Source organism: Hyalella azteca, unplaced genomic scaffold (genome assembly GCF_000764305.2).
Source record: "Hyalella azteca isolate HAZT.00-mixed unplaced genomic scaffold, Hazt_2.0.2 contig10004, whole genome shotgun sequence".
Lineage (NCBI taxonomy): Eukaryota > Metazoa > Arthropoda > Malacostraca > Amphipoda > Hyalellidae > Hyalella > Hyalella azteca.
Window position 1 is genome coordinate 486,614 of NW_025940059.1, and position 22,788 is coordinate 509,401.

Sequence of the window (22,788 nt, forward strand, 5' to 3'; positions counted from 1 at the left end):
AAAGTCTGATTCATTTCTCTCGGTGCATATGAAACAAATGGAGATGTAATTTTTACAAAAGATATTCTAGCAAAAGTGATTTTTTAACTACAAGTAGTTTTCATTCAAAAAATTTTACTGCAGCACATAATTTTGAACTTATTTGATGGGTTGATGCCCGTTGACTCCATTATTTGGACGTTTTCCCGCTATTGTAATACGAAGTCGTCGCCAGGAGGGCTTAAATTTTACCATTCATAGCTCTTATTCAATTCCAGAGCAATCTTACATCGAAGAAATGTAAAACCTTCTATAATTAAAAAGCTTACCTGCTTACAGTGATAATGGATGTCAATTGAAGCGAAATTTATTTGAAAAACGCTTAAATTCGTATCAGATACTTAACCCTGTTGTAAATTGACAATAAAAAAGCGATAGTTTATAAACGGCCGAAATGTTTAATTTAATTTTCGCTATATTTTCTTCTTACTAGTCATTCTTGAAAGACGAATTCAAATCACGTATAATAGGAAAAGAATTAAAATTGCCCATATGCATTTACAATCAAGCTTTTAATAAATATTACTACGACCAAGTACCTTTATCATCTAACATTTAGGTTCACGATTTATGCTTATCTCTCTACGCCTTACATAATATTTATAGCCGACACTAGCTAAACATTTTTTTCTCTCGATAACAAAAAAGAAGAAGGGAAAACCGAGGGCACTGTTGCACTCTCGCCGCGTCAGTATCGCCCTTGACGTTAAGTGATCAGGACATGCGGTGCTAGCGAGCCGCTGCGACCTTAATTGGAATCGTCATCACAGTGCCTGAGTATTGGTAAGATTCTAAGTCGAATGCAACACGAGCAACTTTTCTAGCAGGGGTCTATCCCAATCTAATACAAGAGTCGCCAAAGAAAACCACGCCGTGTTAGAGAAAAATTGTCAATACCTTACATTACTTCAGTTCAATTAGTAAAAAGAGACTGACTCCAATACACTGTATAATGATTGCAAAGCTGTTCACAAGGCAAACAGTGTAGAATAAATTGCGGACCATCTAAAACTTTAATCGGAAAAATCGCCCCATTTGGTATGAAATTCACTACAAAACATGAGCAGATGCGTGAAATAGAAATTGTCATCTCTCAAAGTGGGATCGAAACATTCATTCATGGGTAAAAAAATCATTGATTTTCCTTTTCGGTCACTAGCTGCTGCTAAATTTAAATCGGAAAGTTTCCAAACTCGGGTTGATAACTCGTGTTTATAATATCGATTACTCTGATTTATATGAATTTCATACAAATTTTGAAATCAGTGTGATTTTTTTATATATTTTCAAATAATCGAACATAAATTTAAGCTATCATTCCCAGTGGAAGTGAATATATGCTTAGCACAAATGAACCACCAATAATGTGTGTTACTCAAGCTCAATCTATTATGTATTATCACACAGGCAAAAATTTTTCCGACTATTGCGCACTACTTGATTTTGCTCGCACATTTTTCGCTACAAAACATTAACTATACCCCGATTCGTATATTTCACTCGCACTTTGCGGAGCTTGCGTAGAAGCGGGGGCCCTGGTGTGCCGCCCTGGAGGCCGTTCCTCTACTTGGTGCAGGGCCGCCTTGTGTGGGGTATGACAAGGACGGCCGAAGGCTGACTGGAACGTCGGGTAGATTGTTGTACCGTTATAAGAATTCTCTCATCTGAGATGATATTTATTGTTCGTCATTGATCGTCATTATATGCTTTTGAAATGGGCTCAGGTTGCCTTGATGCTGTATTCAATACATTTCCTTGATACATAATATTGATTCATTTCCTTGATTCAGTTTCCTAATATTCAATCCTAAATATTTTCCAAAACATCCTGGCTTTAACTTCCGCCTTCTCAGCTATATTCATATATTTTATATACAAATTCAAAGTAGAAATCAATTGTCGCGTCATATATCCAGCATTGGCAAACTGGGATAAATGCTATGTTCTCAAACAAGCTGGAAATGACCGAACAACTATTAAGTTTACTAAGCGACCAGTGAGAACCCTGAAGAGATCAGGCAGGCGAACTGATCACCTACAATGCAACTACTCTTTCTTCATGACCGTGTACAGTAGTTGTCAACTCATACATGTCGATATAAATAACTATTTCTTCATATATATATCCGGCACTCACAACTCTTCCAGTTCACCAGCATGGACCTGTCTGTCTCTCCCACTTCGATAAAATCCCAGCCTCAATTTTTGACGAGCCAATTTTCCTCCAAGCCTTCGTTTCCTCAAGCCAAGTTTACTCCAAGTTTGCTTCAACACCTGAATTCACGAGCACAATTCGTTCCCAGCCTGCTGTCTTCACCAAGAGAATTTGCTCGCAGCCTTCTGTCTCCACGAGCACAATCGGCTCATAGCCACCTGTCTCTTCCATTTCAAAATTATCCCATAACCTCGTGTTTTCACGGGTCAAGTTTACTCACAGCCTCCTGTCTTCACTGGCACAATGTGCTCCCAGCCTCCTGTATTCGCGTCAGTTCTATGGGCTCCCAGCCTCCTGCCTCCACCAGCGCAATGGGCTCACAGCATGTTTTCTTCACCAGTGCGATGGGTTCTCAGCCTCCTGCCTTCACCAGCACGATGGGCTCCCAGCCTTCTGCCTTCACCAGCACGATGGGCTCCCAGCCTTCTGCCTCCACCAGCGCAATGGGCTCACAGCATGTTTTCTTCACCAGTTCGATAGGTTCCCAGCCTCCTACCTTTACTAGCGCGATGGGCTCCCAGCCTCCTGCCTTCACTAGCGCGATGGGCTCCCACCCTCCTGCCTTCACTAGCGCGATGGGCTCGCAGCCTCTTGACTTTACCAGAAGATAAAAATGTTGGGCAGTGTCGCTTTCTCTGCTCCCGCTTTTTACAATGGAAGCTTCCAGTCAAGGCGGCCAAGGTCGCATTTCAGTATTGAGACTCACTAAGTCTCGTGCATGATTTTAGGGGTCACAATCAGAACACATTCAACATCGCAAGCGATGCACGCTGCTCTTCATCACACAAATTTCTAGGTATCTATGCTGTGGTATAGTGATTATTGTCTAATAAGTCAGAATTATATGTAAGTTATTGTGAATAAGGGCTAACTGCAGTTAAAAATAAGTCAATCGAACTGATGTTCGTTAAAATTTTAGTGAAATTTACCATATTAATTGACTAATGTCTACATAGATGTAGACATTAGTCAATTCCAATTTTGAAAACTGCCTGTTACATGAATTTGTGAGATGGCCGATGCTGCAGTGGACCTTGAACTTGAACTTGATTCGTGCTCATAAAAACGGTTGCTCGTAAGGCGAACCAGAACCGGTTCTTCTGCTAGAGACAGCGCGTGTGTAGAGATGCACGTGTGTAGGGAATATATACTGTTTTATAATGCGCCAAAAATTTTGCTGAATAGAATTTTCGTTAACATTTTGTTAAGCGAAAAAAGTGTTAAAATAATTTCTTATTAGTATCAACTCAGATTAGTCAACAAACAATTCCATAAAAAACCTTAAATCGAAAAAAAGATTTGGCCGTGCCAAGTGACTACTAACAAACACAGGCAAAAAATTCTTTAGAACATCGATTAATAACGCTGAATTATTTTTTTTACTTATTATGGTTAATTAAATTAAAACAAAAAGGTACTGACACTAGTTAAAAATATAAAATTTCAAAATATATGGTATAATTGTTGCGGATTAAAAATTAACAATCAGAAATCGTTAATAAATTTTGATAATTATTATTAGAATTTTTCATTTTATTATGCATTGATTTGAGGAGATACATATAATGTAAGAATAAAATGTGATGAAAATAAATCTTGGATTAGGAAGAGATTTGAACAGGAATTTAGCCGCAAATACTGTCTTCATATCAACCAATATCACCAACTAACTTTTGAGATATATTAATTCTCATCAAATTTGGCTTGCTTCTAATGAAAAAATATTCATAAGAATTTTGATGTGAAGGATCTCGTTGATTGATACGCTGAAGGATACGCTGAAGGATCTCGTTGATTGACCGACTGAGCGAAATATTCAGTCGCTTTCTGAAGATCTAATACATTAATGCCAATTACGCTCCACAAAACGATTGCTGCATAAAGAAGTACACAGCTCAATGATTTCCTGGCTAATTTACTGAGCAAATAAAAAACATGCCTTGAAGGACGACCACGTTTTCACCAGCAATTGCCGATAAATTATCATGCCCTGTAACCCAGTAAATTTTTGAATAAAAATGAGAAATTTTAAAATTAAAAGAAGCTGCGGGAAAGAAGAAATTCAATACAAGTTAAACAATTGAAAATTTATTGACTTCCATCACGTAATTTTTTCATAGGAGAGTGATGACTTGAAATAATATTTTTTACCCTTGAATAGTAGAAAATTAGTCACGATTAATTGAAGTGGCGGATTTGTTTGAAGCAGTTGTGCTTAATAATTATGTAGTGTTGGAATTAAATTTGCTTATCTACATTATCCAGCAGATTGTGTCGAAACTAGATCACAAATTCTACAATTATTCAAGTATTTTAGAATGTTGCAAATCTGTGGCTTGATTATTTAAAAATAATTTCATTGACTAAATGTCAAATTTACTAAAAGATTATTCCTACTACAGTCACACATTTTTCGAAGCCGTTTTTTTGCGTATCAGCTGCCAAATGTTCACCCAGGCCCTGCGTAAAAAAATTGCAAGATTTTACGATGCAATGCTGACCAGACAAGATACGATGTTACCTTTATTCATATCTCCCACGAATGTTTTCTCCCTCAGTCATGTCGGTAACGTTAGGCAGTTCTTTGCCTTATGAAGTTAACGACAAAACGACACGCAAGAAGGAAAAAGTTCCAAAATTAAAAAATTTGGTTTATCGCTATGAAGGAAAACTTTGAAGTCTAAGGCCCGGGATTTTGTGTCGGCAAGTCACTGACAGCTTCTATGGATTCCCATTTCGAAGAATTTGTTATTCAATAGCAGGAATTATTCTTAAAGGTAAAAAGATCTTACCAAATGTATCTCAATGGTATTTACAGTTATTTCCTCATAAACCAACCTCTAATTGATTTATTCATCAACTTACATCGCAATATATAATCCGGTAAGTAATCACAACACAACGACCATCGATTGAATCGTCAATTTCCTGATAAAGCAATTTTAAATTTCTAACTTCAAGCTACCGATCGGACTGCCCTAATTCGCCGAAAAAATTCACAAGTAAACCATGGATCAAGACACCTTTTCAGAACTCAAAAATAACAGATTTGCCTCAGGCTCTTACTTATATATGTATGCGTGGCAACACTATATATACGTCATGAATATATGACCAAGTGAGCAGCCTTGACCAAGACTAGAGGAATAAGCTGCATGCGGAAATAATGACCAATAAAGTATGCAACGCCCCTTAAGTGAACGAAAACGCTAAAGAACGAACATCATATGTTGGTTTCGCACCAAAGGATGATGTCACCTATTTATAGTTTTATATAGCTGAGTCCTCGATTAAGAAGCGAATATATTAGTGTTCTTATCTGCTTATCCCTTCATCTTCCACCATCCCCCCGAGTTACTAAAACCATCATTGTCACCAGCCTCTGTGGGCTGACTGTTTGTGACCTCTCGCTATTGACACAAATGACTGATTTTTACCTCGGTAACTTTCGATGATAGCGACCTCTCTCTTCACTGTTGATTCTTATTTTACGCGGCAGTGCAAAATGCGTTAAAAAATTATGCATTTGGAGTCCTCGTGTTCAAAAGTAACTAAGGATGAAACGTGTTAATAAAAGTATTTATGATTTGCCACAGGGCTGCATAAAAACACTTCAGCCTCCAAGAGTTTCATCCACACTGAAGGCTATATTATTTATTTCCGAGAAAATACAAATTGTTCCTCGGAAAACACTGATGATGCCAGTACTTTTAATATAACACCCAAAGCATATGCACTGTACAGCTTCAAGGCCCACAGTGCAAAAAAGGACCGGGTCAAGTCTGCATTACAGACGCAACGAAAATTTATAACCGGGAAGCTCAAACTTGTCACTTTTTTCATCTCGTAACGAATACAATTCCTTTCAGGGCAAGTCTTACTAAGAGGGAACGATGTAACTTTGTCAATAAAATTATGGTCAGTCGTTTAATAACTACCTCACGACTTTTCTGATGTTTTGTAAAGAACTATGACCGTGGTGCCAGAAACGTAAATCAGATTTCTTCTCTTGAAATTTAATAAAAAGTAAAACAAGCCATAAAAGGTCCACAATTGATTTTGTCCATTTCGCAGGAGTGGCAATGCAGAGTAGGAGTCTGTATAATTTATTGGATTCAAATCATAAATGATGAATAAGACATTTCTCATGAAACTTCTCTTACCCGAGCAAGAACAAAGACTAAACTTGAATCAGCTCCTCATTTCCGTTGAAAACAAAAGACACACAGCTGATTTTATACCAATCAAAATTTCTCTTCCACATCTCTAAATCCATCTTTTATTTTCAGAATAAGTCCAACATGGCGTCTCCCACACGTACCACCACCACTTTGCTCCTACTTCTGTGCCTAGTCACGCCCCTCTATGCTTCACCTCTCTTCTTCGGTAAGGGCAACAGCAACACCAACAGAGGCAGCAGCACTAGCAGCAGTAGCAGCAGCAGCAGCAGTAGCAGCAGCAGCAGCAGTAGCAGTAGCACCAACGATGATGACTTCGCCCTGGACTTCAGCTTGTCCACCGATGAACAAGTGCCGGAGCCTGGATTCTTCGAGCGCATCGCTAGCGGGGCGAGGCTTGTCAAGGCCTTCATTAGGAGCTTCATAACTGTCATCAGTGAGTGATTGAAGGAGAAAATTTTAAAAGAAACTAAGAGCGAATAATATTTTTTATAATGTCTTTGCTGATAGTCATATCAGCAAAGACATTATAATAAGACATTAATATCAAATGTCTTTGCTGATAGTCAAAGTCAAATGACGGTCAAAGGTAGAATAAATCTATTATTCTCTGGGTCGATTTTTTGCTGTGCATCTGTGTATGTGTTTTGCGGTATTTTTTGTTGTATTTCACTGAGAAATAAATTGGCGGCTTCCTTAACCCTCAAGCGCCGAATGTCACCCTCCAGGAACATAACTTTCAATTTAAATTATTCGTAAACTATTGAGCGTAGCAACCAGAGGACATTTGTACGCAACAGAGAACATTTTAAAGTTGTCGTACGTTGCGGCAACCATCCGTGCAAGTCATTTTTCGCTCACTAGAACGTATCCTTTTTGGGAAGTATATATAGGCTTGTGACAATATTGCTCCGGTTACTCATCAGGCGGTACAAGGTTAAAAGTGTCCTTTTTTTATTGGTGCTGAGGTCAGGCTGCCAACTTTTTTCACTCACTTCCTTAGCAATAATTCATCGAAACAGTAACTAAAATATATTTATCCATACACTGTACCTTCATTGTATGCATCAGAAGAGTCTTCAAGTTGTCACGTTGTTGTATTGTATTGCATTAATTAATCTTCACTCCTCTCATCTAGCATCCCAATAATCTCTCAGTAAAGAAAAGCTTTATATTCTGACATTATGCCTAATTATGACACTAGAAGGCTAATCGTTCATTAAGACTTTTTTCTAAAAAAAAAAACCCACATGAATCTTGAAATAAATTTTATTTGAAAATAATTAAGATAAAATTCTTATGTGACCGGTTTTTAATCCAAGCGTAATTTCTTAATTAACGTAAAAATGAATGTGCACAATTGGTTTATTCCAAAATTTTTATCTTAAACATCCAGACGTCGATTTAAAAACATCGCATCAAATTGCACTTTCCTACGTTTTAGAATGACGGGTCAGTTATTCCTCGAATTATATGCCTATTGTATATTACTAAAATTATATATTTACTGATATAATTAGTTTACTACGAATTATAACCCTATTGTATATTTTCCATACTGACACGCCCTTCTCATTCCAGCAAACCGCGACCAAAGCTCTGACGATCGCAATCTCGACGCAGTAGCGGCAGAAAGCGAGTTAGCTGATTTCGATCCCTTCGGCGTGGACCCATCTGGTGAGACGAAAAATTGTGTTATTTTCTTAGTTTGGTGTTTCAGCAGCTTGTGATGATTGCATTAAGGTATTTGATCAGACAATTCAAGGCAAATAGTAAACTAATTAATCAGGTTGAATTTTCGTGCATTTACAATCGCATTCAATAAACTGACCGATCTCGTCAGGCTAGACCCTCTAAATTCTTGCCGTTCTTGCCATTGATATTTCTCTTAAGGTATTCATCTTGAAAAATAAGTTTTTTTAATACTACAGCCCCATAAATGTAAACGTAATTTGATGTTTCATTTCAGACACGGATATCGATTTCTTCGCTGATCTTGACAACCCCTCAACCAACGAGGTCGTGCCTTCCTTGACGGCTTCAGGTGCAACCCTTCGCACTTCGAACAGTCGCAGCATTGACTCTATTTCTCCAGCATCGGGAGTGAATTCTACAGCTATAATTACATCGGGTAGTACATCTGCATCTGGAACTTTAGGCTCAACGGACAATAATCTGGTCAATATCGATAATGTGGCTGAGAATACTGCCGCTGAGAGTGGCCAGAACTTTGGAAATTCCAAGGTGATTCGGGCTAAACTGATAGGGTTCAGTTCGTCAACAGCAAATAGAAGAGATGCTACGACTCAATGATGATGATGTCAACGAAAAGCAGATTTTACCTGATAAGACAAATTTATCTGTCGTGAAAGATTCATTTTGAATGATGAATACATCGACAATGATATAAGAAGAAAGCACAGGAATTATGTTTAAGATTTTTCAAGCTTTCGGGACTTGATCAACGTTCATTTCATCACTTAATTGTTTTTATTAAAAACATGAAAACAAATATGAAATGATAAAAAACTTCCTAGATGATAATTTTTATATATTTAAGTACCAAACAGCTGTTCCCAAGCAGGTGGGTATAGAAGAGCTTTACAGATTTCAAATCTGCCCAAATGTCTGTGGAAACTGCTTTGCAGCGAGCAATGCGTAGGTATAGTAGAGAAATTAATCGGTTAAGTATTGATGCTCAATTTACCTGTCCACATGTTCTCATACAATAAAACTTAGATTTCGTTAAGTTAAACTTCAAGCCGATTAAAAAAAGACGACTGGTTGTCATTTTTGATGCTCAAGATCGTTTCAATTTATTTGATATCGTTATCAAATAAATAATAAATAAATTCCTGATATTCATAGGTAATTGCATTCGATTCTCCGAATGCTCTTTTCCTTTTTTTAAGTTTCGTGGGAGATGAATATCCGCAAATAAACGGCTTTTCTTTTATCTATAAAATATTTGCAGATGTCAACCAATATTTGCTCTGTAACTTCTTTAATAAAAATGACACACAATTTTATTAACAACTTTCCCGTTGCCTATTCTTATGTGCAAGGCTTCATTATTAGCTTGGAGAAGATCTTCTTATCGGATACTGTATCAGGATTATTGAAATAATGCACAGAAAAACAACAATTGAAAATATTAACATTCATTTAAAAGCCAAAAAATAATTTTGGTTATATTATCTATTCAGACAGTTGTTTCGAATTGGCAAGGATTTGTCGGATCTACGATACAATCATAGCGGGCTAAATTATTTAAATTGGCTAGCCTACCCAAGTAAGCCAACAATTACAGATTCTCAGTAACATGTTAGATTCACTAAGCTGAGCGGTTATATCAAAATTTTTTATTAAATTCCTTCTTTCAAATAATATCTTCTAGGGATGATTGTTGTGATAATACACAAATGAAATTTTTCAGTTTTGTCTCTTATTTTTGGCTTGCATCTATGTTTTGAAGTCAACCTTCAATTCATTCATTTATTATTGAACTGCAGAAAATTTTTTTTTAAGTGTGAGTGAAAAATTTATAGAAAGCAATATTTTCCTACTACATATAATTAATTCAAATTTCTGATTGGGTGTCGATATAGTGTTTACTAATTCTACTTCGTTTCTCTCGTTGTGTTTGGTGGCCGGGCAACTGTATGGCAAAGCTGTTAATTAAGAGCATCACAATTGGAGCAGTGAATTGTGGGTTCGAAACTTAGATAGGTTGCTGGGTTAGATAAGAATTGTGCGATGTCTCGAATGTATGACAGAACAGACATTGTCTTAACTTCAGCGCTCGAGGCACTATATTGTTAATAAATTCCTAATTCGAGTTTGTAATGCTGTAAGTTCATTAGAACTAGGTGCTCAAAATCTGGTCAGAGGCGACATAGAGAAGACATGGTTTCCTGCTTCACTGAAAAGGGGCATGAAGTAGTTGGCAAGTAGGAGAAATAATAATACGCATAGTTTCAACTTAACGTACAATACAAGCGACCGACCTTCTAAAACCAATGAACACAATAGGTTAGTTCAAGCGATGTATCAGCGATTAGCAACACCAAGTCAGTATGTGTGAGGTTAGCTACAGACCCTATTGCAATGTTACGAATTTGGCCACATTAGTACCACATAAATCCACATTAAGTGAAATTAAAACAGAGAACGAATCGGAATCTATTAATTATCACAAACTTTATCGCTTCTGTATGCGTCAACCTCTTGTCTCAGGAGAAAACATTCTTTCACGGACACATTCGCGGAACAAGCTTTGGCTCTCGCTGACCCTTCCCTCGACCTACAATCCCCGTTTTCTAGCGTGCGCTCCTAGAATAAATCAGAAGTACCTAAGAAAACGAGAAATTTACCGCTCAACTGATAAAAGTGGCCAAAAACAGCTCTTTTTCTTCTCGCTAGCGATACTTTTATTTAGTTAATAAAACTTTATAATAGTATACTTTAAGCTCATTTTCATGAATCAGCGTGTGTCATTTTTCATAATGGAATTTTTAATGCCCACATTGAATGACACGTTTATGGTTTCTTGATACAAATTTGCACCGTGTTTCAATCCAACTTTTCTATCTGAGACTGCAGCACCTGCAAGATTCTGTTTTGTATTCGCTATGAATTTGTTAAAATCAAAACAGTATGAAGTTTCTTTCGTGATATTTTACAGGATGAAAATACATATTTATAAACATACGTTAAATTTTTATTGCAATATAATATAATCGAACGTAAAACCATTTAGACGAATATAATCAATATTAATAATAACATAAAAAATGTTCTAACAACATACGGAGTGAAAGTATAAGTAAATAAATTATTTTCTATAGAGTACTACAATTCGGAGTTAAGTATACGCCTCAAACTACAATCCTCAAAATTATCAGCGATTGTTCGAAAATTTTCCATTACCATTCATACCACTACAGTCTCTCGTGTGCATCAATATATTTTTTTACTCCTACGTTACGTTGTTCAATTCTTTATTCGTCGTCGACATCTGTCCTCCACGTGAGACAATGACACAGCTCTGCCCCGCTGAAAACGACTATCCAAGTAACCATGAAACATTAAAATAATAGCAATCTCCTACAGCTGAAGATTAATCTAAAGTTTCATTTACTCAACTTTTACCAACGTTGCAATTTCTCCTACTACCCCAATCTTAAACATCCGGTCAAGCGACTCCGGAGTTTCATGCTCGTCTCTCAGGCTCGGAGGTCTTGGAAGACAGGCAATGCGGGTGCCTCTTCAGTCTCGCCTTGCCCGCTGTTTGGTGAACGTGTCACAGATACAGCGGCCCTGCGACACTTAACCTGCAACACTCAGGTGAATAGACTCGCTACTTAATATTAAATTAACCTAATATTTATTATATAAACTTTGCAGGAATTGTTCAACTTTTTATTATACAATAAAGAATCCGACAGCTAAAGCAGAATCTTCCTTTGTTTGCGTAATATAAATATTTGTATGTTATAGGACAGTCTTTTAGAACAGTTTCATTTCGATTGAAAGCCTTTACGTAACAATGTATAATTTTCAAATCGGGCGTGCTACCTGTACCTGAAAGATCAACGCAATAAGGACACATGCCTAAATCATTCCAAATCTGTTAGTAACTTGATACAAATAAGTGGTTATGTTGAATCTGCGTTTAACTAAAAATCCCCCGAATTGCATTCATATTTAGGTTCGGTCTCATCTACATATCATAATATATTGATGTAATTCACGGTAAGTAATTCATCTTAAAGCATAACACGAATGAAATAATTTTTTTTAAATCCAGCATGATGTCCAATGAGACAATTTCGGACCAAATTAGGAAACTCTTTGTTATATAGCTCTTGTAGATGGAAAATGTCCGCGTTTTACGCAACAGCTTCAGTAAGTCCCGTAAAGCGTCTTCTGCACTTTGCCAGAATACAAACCCAGGCTATAAGAGGCCGCAAAAACCGGTCTTCCTAAGACATACATATTGCATTGCATTGTTTTCAAGTCATGCAGCCTTCCCGCTGTAAACCTGTTCTATGCAGCCTGCCGGCTCGGCATTCCCATGCATGTTGTTCTTAAGCACAAATGTGTTTCGGGAAATTTTCGAAATGAACTTGAAATTTTTAAATGATGCATTATCGATTCAGTCTCAACTAAACTTCAATATAGTTTCTTATTTAAACAAGAATAATTGCGCTACCACGTCAGCTAAATGGTCTTGAAAAATGTATAGATTACAAATTTATGCATTTTATTCAAAAAAAAAGTTATGTTCATAGATGATATTGTGCTGCATCGTCATGTCGCCAATACACCTTATATTCAGGGGGCGCGGTTGTCGTATTGGCTCTTTTAATCTAAATAACTATGACCTTAATATTCAATTTTTTCAATTTTACAGTCAATCTTCAATTCTTCATTATTGTCTTAGAGACATAGATTGTCTGGCACTCTCGCACTAAATCTTTAATTTTGCCTCTAAGTCACAGGTAGTATCTCAATCTCACTGCCAACCCCAATTATTTTCTCACAGTCCCAGATTAATTGCCTTAAAATCTCATGTGCAATCTTCAATTAACGCTTACTCCTCTACGCTGTATAAATTAACTTTTGTTGCCAAAGCCATATAATGTATGCTACTGAATTAAATTGCAAGCTTAAAGAGAAGTTCAGTGATGGGTGTTACGACAAACTCAATGTTAGAACGCAAATTCTCATAAAACTTGGGTGAATAAAAAAGGCCGACACCAGGAAGTATTTTCATATGAGGCTAAAGGGAGCGCGCCCCGGGCCTTGAAGCTTATATAAAGGTAATGCAAGGCTGAACTGGAATCTTTTCCTATAATTAATTTTGGTTTGTATCGGCGTCTCGAGAACTATCGAGATGCTGTGAAATATAATTGTAGTTCATTGTGATATTTGAAATAATTTTTCTGTGAAAATTGCTCCTAAAAATTAATATAATCAATTGTTGTGTGTCATGAAATATATTTAAGTCGGCGAGCTCCTACAGGGGTATCATTTTGGTGCTATTCATTAGCAGGAGTAATGAAGTAACTTGGCAATGCGTTACGAACAAAGAAAGAGTCGTAAAAAAATTTGCTGCCGCCCGAATAAGAGTGAAATGCAATCCACAACCCAAAAAAATGTGTAATGAGTTTGAGTTAGTAAATGTAAGTGTAATGACTCACGATTAGCGAAAAATATAACTAATGACCTCATTATTGAAAGTAAAATTACTGGCAAACATAACAAAATGCATCCATTGTGAAGAGAATGACCATTTGCATCCGCAGTAGCACGTTAGCATCAGTCTAGGAACGCCAGAAGCGATCGAAGCATCGCCACTCAGAATAAATGAATCAAATGCGAACGATGACGATGTCATAAGCTGATGTGGGAAGGGCGCTCAGTCTTTGCAGTGCTTGAGGCGATAAAGCTTTGTTTCTCGATGCTTTAATAACACACCTAATGATCCAACCGACCTTGTCAGTCCATCTGAGGTAAGCCCGCCAACTCATGAGTCGCTTGTCTCCCTCTACCGAGTGCTTGTAAAGTTGACTTTGTATCTGCCCTTGAAATTTAGAAACTTGAAAAATTCTCCCTTATGACCTGAGATTATAGTCGTAAGAAACGAAACTCGGGACGTTGTAGGATCCGTTCGGCGCACTGGATGACGCAAATAATGGTCGAGACGACACAGTGGGATTCCATGCGTTAAATTTAATTTTTTCTGTTTTTTTTTAATCACTTAACTACGAATTTTCATTTCATGTTCCACTAAGGCTAAGAATTTTTAGACCTAAATGTTTGTCTTTGTTGGGGGTCTGCAAAATGATTTCTACTGCCAAATGCAGTAAGAATCTATCTAACTGAAATGTTCCAATTGAAATTATTGATTCTTTTATTGTTGTATTTTCCGAATAAAGCAGAATTTTTTAAACCAATTAAATAAACAAAGTCGCTTCTAAAACATGAAAAAAAACTCCACGTCCTCACCTGGAAATTATACTTACTTATGTGAAGCCTCCACATCCTGTTCATGCAGCAAAGTATTGACGGCTACCACTGGGCATTAAAGTTTCCAGCGAAGCGCATCACATTCGTAATTTTTTGTAACGACCGCAGGAAACTCGAAGTGTGCTGAATAAAATCATCAATAATTTTTCTCTTGCTATCCGTTACCCTCTTCCCCCAATTGTTTAGGCATTCATTACTTCAGTCTAAATAAAATTAGAAGGTGGCACGTTCTCTCATCCAACAATTCAATAACAATATTCTAATAATTAGAAAGCTAAGTTAGCCCGCGTGCCTTGAAATAGCATCATTCTTAATTCTTTACGCACATAATTTTTTACCATCAATAATGTCGAGGAGGATGGAGGAGAACCGCGATTTCCTGTAGCGAATATAAAAACTGAACTTTTTCCTCTTCCTGTTTTGTTGTTCCTTCCGTTAAAAATCCAGAGGAGCCGGGAGTCTGACCATTGGTGAATCTGACTGAGCTACAGTCTAGTGGAAAGTCGTCCTTTTACTAAATTGTTTTCCTCGTCCTTGAAATGTTTAAAACAATTTTAAAAAAACTATAATATTTTGAAAAAAAATTTAATATGAATAAAATTATTTTATTCAAAAATTTTCTGATAGCGTGTTCCTCCTTACATTCATTTTATAATTTATTATGTTGATTCATCAAAGATGTGCATTTATCGTCATATTTCAAAGCAGACATTTGTTTGAAATAGCCTTTAGACTTCTACCAGTCTCGATATGGTGCTGGCATTTCAAGTCTGAACATGTATTTCTCCGTAACTTTATCCAGTCTATTCATGAACTCATCCATACCCGAGGCGTCAACGATGTAATCAGGGGGGCTTTTCCACATGTCAATGATTCGAAGCGATAAGAAGTGTTGTCGCGTGGATGAGTTGAAACGCAGTCTTTTTTAGTTAATAGCCGTTGCCCCTGGTTCATGCTGGTTCTTGCTTCAAATTCAAGTAATCCTTCTGGGACCTTGTATAAACCATACTATACTTGTATACTTCAATGAGGTCCCCACGCAGACGTCGATAACTGAGGCTTGGAAGCTTCATGATCTTTAATCTTTTTTAATAATTAAGACTTGCCCTTTAAGCCTGGAATTATCCTTGTTGCACGTCTTACAACACCCTCTACTAAATTTTGTCCTTATCAAGTTTCGTTGTCTATACGGCGTTTCCAAACTCTAGGTTCGGGAGCACGACAGCAACAAACAACTGCTTCATCGCTTCTGCATCTAGGAACTCGTAAGCGCGTCTGATCAGTCCGAATTTATTGGATTTATTAGCTTGCGTTTCAACATGCTTAGAAAATTTCAGCTCAATTGTCTGACACGGTTCCGTTAATACTGACACGTTGTCGTCTACCTATTAGAAAATATCAGATCCATTGGTGTACATTTCCCTCTATTCCCAAAGACTTCACTTCATGCAAATGCCGCTCATATGGAATGCTGTCAAACGTTTGCGAAATTGAGGTACACTGCATCCACTGGCTCCCTTTTATCCAACAGGCGAGTCCAATCGTTTAAAGTACACAAGAGGTTAGTGGTGCAGGATCTACCGGCAATAAAGCCATGTTGACAGTCTGAAAGGAGATGGTTAACAGTCAAGTGATCGATAATTATAATCCTCTCCCTCACAACAAATTCCATTACGTACACTTGTCAGACTGATGAATGGTGTCACATGAGCTCTTAACCTTGCTCTCATTAGAGGATATCTATCGTTGATCTATTTTAAAATCATAAATACCGTCGTTTGTCTTACAATTCGTACAAACGTACAAATAACTTAAGAAAGCTTTCGGGTTCTTTTTACATTTTTGGCAATATTTTTTTTTCAAAGTTTTTCACTGCGGTGCGACAGATTTCTTTTACTTGGTTTCGAGCTCTACCATACAGGTTATAATCAGTATCGCTACGAGTCCTTAGATAACGCTTGCAGGCTTCCTTCTTGGTCTTTAGCTTGGCTAAAACTGTACGGTTCATCCATTGTGACTTTTTGACTCCCCGAGCTTCATCTTAGGCACTCACGCATCAACTGCAGACTTAACCGTGTCTCTGAGAAATGATATGAATCAGCCACATTCATGTCCTTGGTGCAGTCCGAAATATTCGCCGCACTCACTGCATCACGGAGTTTACGGAGTTTATCATAGTCGCCTTTCGCAAAGTTCAAACGTTCACGCTTTCAAGGTGTCTTCTATCTGTAGCCCCCTACTACTGAAAAACAATGATTGGTGATGAAGGAGGCTTTTGCCCCACGGAGCCTCGTGGCGATGCTCATCTAACATTGATTCTTCACTAGTAAACAGTAAGCCTAGAATATTTGGGGTCTGTTTATCCCTAAAATGGGTTGGCTTGATGATATTTTGGATTAAAAATAAATCTCGCACAGACGCTAAGAACAGGGATGCTAGGTGATTTCCATCTCTTGGAGAGGATTCATCTATCCAGTCTATTTCTGAATGCTTAAAGTCTCCAACGATCAACTTATGCGACCTACTGAAAGTCATGCTCGGTAAAAGGCTGTTTAGTACTTATTTATCATTATCAGAGGAACTGTTTGGTGATCTATACACATCGCCTATGAGGAGGCTATCCCTGCCTTTTAAAGAAAGTTCGCAGCACGCTGTTTCTCTAGCTGATTGGTGCTCTGCAGATAATTTGACTTGCTGGGCCGCATAAAAGGTTCTAACCCACAGAGCTACACTTCTATTTCACTGCTCTTTATTTTTTGTTTAAGTTATGAAAACAATCAAAACCTGGCAACTGAAATTCAGCAGGTACAATTTTCCACCTGTGATTTTTATGGAGTGTTTCTGTAACACAAATAATGTCTATACACTCGTATGCGATCACAGTTACCAGTTCACGTATTTGTTCAAAACGGAATCTCAGTTCATGTAAAAACATTTTAAAACTTTTTTGCACATTCACTTTGATGTCTGAGGTTACATATTACATTATTTACAGGCCTGGATCTATGGACATGACACCTATATTGTTTATTTGTCTTCCAGCTCCTCTGACTGACCGTACGTGTGTGGCCGGTGTTATCTTGACATCTTGGAAGTGATTGACCTGATTTGCCGTGCTTCTCCGCCTGATTCTCTCCTGCCATTTCTTGAGAAAATGCGCTCTCTCTCTAAAGAAGATAGAATCCTTCTCGATAAAAACAAATGTACTCTTAGCTTTCTGGCTGCCTTCAGCACACTCCAAATCTATGCAAGATCCTGTAGTCGCCAAGAGAGGTCTGCAGGTGTTGAAAGCAGCAGTATCCTTCGAGTGTAGTCTATTGCGCGATGTAATATCAACCGGTGTGTTGAGTTGTTTGCTATAACAGTCTGCAATGAATACAGTATCTGCCATCGCTTGATCTTTCGTATCAGATTCGGCACTTTCGGTAATACCAAACCATACTAGGTTAGACTTCCTGCGGTCTCTGTCAAGTAATTCGCGGGAGCTTTCGCTATCGACTTCAGATAAATCACCTCTCTGGTTTTTCACTTCCATTTTTTCCGTAATTTTTCAGCTGAGCTTTCACTACAGTAAGCTCACTGCATAGTGATCTTGAATTGCCATGCTCTTTCACCGGCTTCCCGCTTTTTTGCACACAAAGAGTTGGTTTTTCGAAGTCATGACATAACCAATGAAGCAATCAATTATCCTGGAGAAATGAGTACTACTTCTCATAGCTCAAATTCGATCAGCTGATACAAATAAAATCTCTTCACAACGTTTACAGGTGACCGAGTGATCTACCTCGCTCACATATCTCTTTGCAGTGCTTGCAAACTTTCATCTCTAACTGAGCTGATTTGATTTGGCCTTTTGTCTTTGGGAACTAGAGGGCTTTTCGACTACCTTTTTACTTCTCTGTCCGGCCAGCGTGCAATGCACTGAGAAAAACACAAGTTTAAAACTAAATTGAGTTGATTGGAGTTCCGTCGAAAATTTCGACTCGAGCACTGCAGCTGAGTGAAGGAGAACAAGGGTTAGTTGAGGAGATGTGGGGGCAGGCTATAGGTGGACGGAGAAGCAGGGTAAAAGTTGCAGAGCCTGGCTCAGGAAAAATTAGTCTTAAATGAAAGCCACGCCGCATAGAACACTGTGCCTTCACTTACTACCCTGCCCGCGTTTTTCATTAAGAAAAACAGGAACCATTTTTTGCTTGATCCACTCTTTATTCGCGTTCTCCTTCACTGACTTCATTTCAGTCTCTTCACTGAAACGCTTCAGCACAAAATGCATAAATATAGTTAAACCTGCACAGTGACAAGGCCCGTTGTGAGTCCGCGCAGCACGCACGCCCGCCTCGTGACATTGCTCAACCGCGACTGCCTCAATACGGAATTCATGACAATTTTTTATTTAAAATGAAATATAAAAATTAGATAACTTAGATAACACTTAATTCATTAAAATTTTTATATAAAATTCACCTTGTGTTAAAATTAAGAAAAATTTAATAAAATAATTTTCCCTTCTCATTCAGTTGTTTTACGAGATGGCAACATCAACAATCCGAGCGCATGCGCTGTTTTTGGCGATGGCGTATGTGGCGGTTATGTTGGTTCCTCCTGCAGCCTCGGCCACAGATTTACCAAACAACGGCGACCAAATACCTGTAGTTGCTGTCGTCAATAGAGGTCCTGGGGTGGAAGTTCGGCCTGCAGACCCTTTCGTTCAGATTGAGCGTTCTGCCCAGACAATCGGCCATGCCATCGAGAATTTCTTTAACAGTCTTTGTAAGTTAAAAATGTATCCTATCTCCGCAGAATGACATTATCTAATAAAATGCAATTTGCTTAGAATTAAAGAATATTTTTTCATTCGGAAAAATATTTTTAAGATATAATCATCGAAAGAACAATCATCAACTAAGTACTCTTCTAGAATACAAGTGTTGTCAGCTTTAGATTTACCTCTATAAAACTTTTAACAAAACAACGCTACAAGTAGCACTTCATAATACTTGAGCTAACTAATACGCCTGTTCTCCAGTCAACAGAGGAAACTCTCGCAGCGGCAACACGCGCAGTGGCATCGTTCCTCTCGTTGCCATCGATAACAATCATGGTCCCGTCATTGACATTCCAGGTACCGAAATTTCGAGCATTTAATCGCAACTAATCATAAAATTTACGCCGGTGATAGTCTCGAGGTTAATATCATTCCATAAATCTAGGTTTGTTTCAAGTTTTATTCTAAACTGTATTAAGCGAAGCGAAACAAATTTTGATCCGAGTTCAAAATCTGTTTTAAAAATTAATTAATGCCTGATTAAAGTATCGATTTGAGATTAATCTATTTTGAAACTGACAGGCAAATGTTTTTAACTTTCGCCAAAGCGTGCGCCTACTTGCTTCGATGTTGTAAACCTAAACACTAGCAGCTACACTAAATTCTGTCATATTGAACCATTACCAACACAATGCCCACGTGTCTTAAGTTCTAATAATTTTATAATTCGCTTATACTGTCATTTTGAGTAATAATACGATATATTTTTTTCAATGCTGCTCAAATTCGTCACTGAAACTGGATGCAGACACAAAAAAATTACAAACAAATTATTCATACTAATCATAGTGGCAATTTATACGTATTTAATGTTTCCTGCAGGCATTCTAGGCCTCAATACCGGCGCTACCAACAGCGGACCATCATTGGTGTCCGTGGCCACAAATCGAGGCGGCTTTGGACGGCCATCAACCCAAGTCAATATTCCGGGAATCCTCGATTTGGATGTGGGTGGCAACTCACCAAGACCGGGAGCGAAGGATGGTTCTCTGGTATCCGTGTTGGCTGGAGGAGGGGAAACAAGGGTCAGGGCACCGCTGGTCCAAGTCGCGCACTCGAACAATGCAGGTGTTGTGGCAGTTCCAGCTGCTATTGACGTGAGTGTATCAATTTAAATTTTTTAAAAGATTGAAGATTATCGATTTTCATGAATTTCCGAATTGTCGTAATCAATGTATTTTATAATGATTAATAAATATTTATCAATTTGCAGTTTTTTCCAATGATATGTATACAATATTGATATTGATAAATCGCTTTCAAGTTTCAAACATATGATCAATGTAACGAATTACAGTTGAAGTTTACTTTATGATTATTTATCTGCCAAATTCCCACAATTATTTGAATTTTGAAGTTTAAAAAACCTCAACCTCGTATTGCAATTAACAAAAAAGCTCGTATTGTATTTAATATCACGATATTGGAAGAGCGTTCATTACCTTACATATGGAGAAGAGTTCTTCCCCAGAATCAGTAAATCATACCAGCGATAACCAAAGATCAACCCTTACTCATCCTAACGATAGCAATAAATCTTGCACGTGTAAATTTTTGTACTCTGGATCAACATCTACGAACCCAGTTCATGTAGGATCAGGTATATCGAATAATTTCATTTCTCATACACTTTTTGCTTCTCTCCCCTCAGTTGCGGACTCCAGGACCACCGATTCTGTCGTGATCAAATCTCTTTCTTCCTCACGCCGAAAAACCCAGGTCACCCCTAACCGTACTTCGATATCCCGAGCTCCTCTCAAGGCAGTTTTTAGACAATCGTCTGCTTCGAACCATCTACCTTCATCCGTATCAAATCGCCCAAAACCTTCTCCTCCCATTACAGAATCTCCGAAATCGTCGAGTCTTTCGATTTCCAAAATGAAACTTCTGGCATCATCACGATCAGACCCTGCGCCTCAATTTTTGTCTCCGATTGGATTTCCTAAGTCCTCCGTGCCTCCCAAAAACGCAAAGTTATGCAGCAGAGAAAGAGGCATTGAAAATAAATTCCCACGAGGTTTTCATGACTATGAAAGAACTCGCATCGACAGAAAGTTTCTTCCAAATTATTTCGTGAGGATGAACCCGTCTCCTTACGACATCCCTGAACCATTACTCAAACACGGTTACGATTCTCCGCACAAAGTGAGAATTTTCATCATCAACCGAGCACTGAAAGAATTGTCTGAAGCCAAAAGCATGACCTCGCAGGATGACTGCCTGTGACTGACCATCGACAGACGCCTTAAGGGGACCGGCTAACCTAAAATTTTCAATTTTGGCGTTTTCCACTTTTTGGGCTCATCTTAAAGCTCACTTTTCAACGCATTCAACGGTACCAGAATCATCCCTGTGCGTCGAAAAATGATTTCGTGTGAAGTACCCCTTTTTAGCCGTTTTCTATGAATTTCACGTTTTCTATCAATTTTTTCGAAAAATTCATAGAAGTAAAATGTTTTTATTTTTACATTTTACGTATGTATGTGAAGTTTCATGATAATCGGATAATAACTGAAGAAGTTTTTCCGGAGCTTAGCCGGTCCCCTTAAGTAATCGGCCAGTTAATCAGCAATAAGCTGTTAATGTTGTTTATGACGGGAATAATTCTGGTCTCTTTATTATGTTAAATTCTGTATAAAAATTAAAGGAGCATGTGATTTCTACTCGGTAGGGAGAAAAATGCAGAACCTTATTCAAATTAAAATTGCAGCCTGGTTGTATAACAACATTTAAAACACTCCAATGCCAGATCAAATATTAACATTAATGAGATTCGCGTATGGCAAAAAAAAAGAACGCTGGGAATGCCTGAACGTGACCTTCCTCGACTTGACCGCTCAGGTAACATAAACGCGGGTTGTTAAATCAGTGCAAGTTTTTGCTGTGGTGGCCCTCATCCTAGTATACCTGTGAGCGACCTTGCCGCGACACAAACTTATTTCAACACTTGTCACATGGTCACTTTAGCGGTGCTTCACTCGTCAGAAACTAACTGAAATACGATATTAAAACATGAAATTTTTTCCTCCCGTCAATTGTATCTGTTGCAAGAATAATTGTATCTAGTGCAATAATTTACAGCAGTTTGTTTTGGCGAAGACACCAAAATCTTAGTCTGATCAGATTTTGAACCATTTTTATCGTGTTTTTTTAATAGAAATGCATTTAGATTTCATCATGTCGCAAAATATTTTATTTGGTTTCAGGTCAGCTCTTACAAATAAGAATTTTTTATTTGTTCACAGCAATTGATTTTGCCTTCTTTTCCACTATTTTTTTGTTATAAATATATCACTGATCTTTAATAATTGTTTTCCTTCAACCAAAATTTAAAAAATTAAGGCTTATTTATGCATCTTGAAACTCTATAGATTTTTGTAGAAAAAGGTAATCAAATTATTTACACCAATGACATAGCTGATGGTTATTTATTGCACGGAACTATAAAACGACTGTCAATGATACTAATTTGTGAAATAAAATGTACAGATTTCTAT

At 37.7% G+C, this 22,788-nt stretch overlaps 2 protein-coding genes across 2 annotated transcripts; both read left to right on the forward strand.

The window, feature by feature from the left end:
- Positions 1-749: 749 nt before the first annotated feature.
- Positions 750-9,500, forward strand: LOC108676146 (uncharacterized protein DDB_G0271670). Its single transcript, XM_018164193.2, has 4 exons — positions 750-822; positions 6,544-6,868; positions 8,014-8,109; positions 8,402-9,500. The coding sequence occupies exons 2-4, from the start codon at positions 6,556-6,558 to the stop codon at positions 8,743-8,745; spliced, it is 753 nt and encodes a 250-aa protein (XP_018019682.1). The 5' UTR covers positions 750-822; positions 6,544-6,555; the 3' UTR covers positions 8,746-9,500.
- A 2,175-nt stretch (positions 9,501-11,675) lies between these two features.
- LOC108676117 lies at positions 11,676-22,596 on the forward strand. Its single transcript, XM_018164159.2, has 6 exons — positions 11,676-11,778; positions 18,984-19,236; positions 19,493-19,588; positions 20,114-20,359; positions 20,943-21,541; positions 21,842-22,596. The coding sequence occupies exons 2-5, from the start codon at positions 18,996-18,998 to the stop codon at positions 21,515-21,517; spliced, it is 1,158 nt and encodes a 385-aa protein (XP_018019648.1). The 5' UTR covers positions 11,676-11,778; positions 18,984-18,995; the 3' UTR covers positions 21,518-21,541; positions 21,842-22,596.
- The last annotated feature ends 192 nt before the right edge of the window (positions 22,597-22,788 follow it).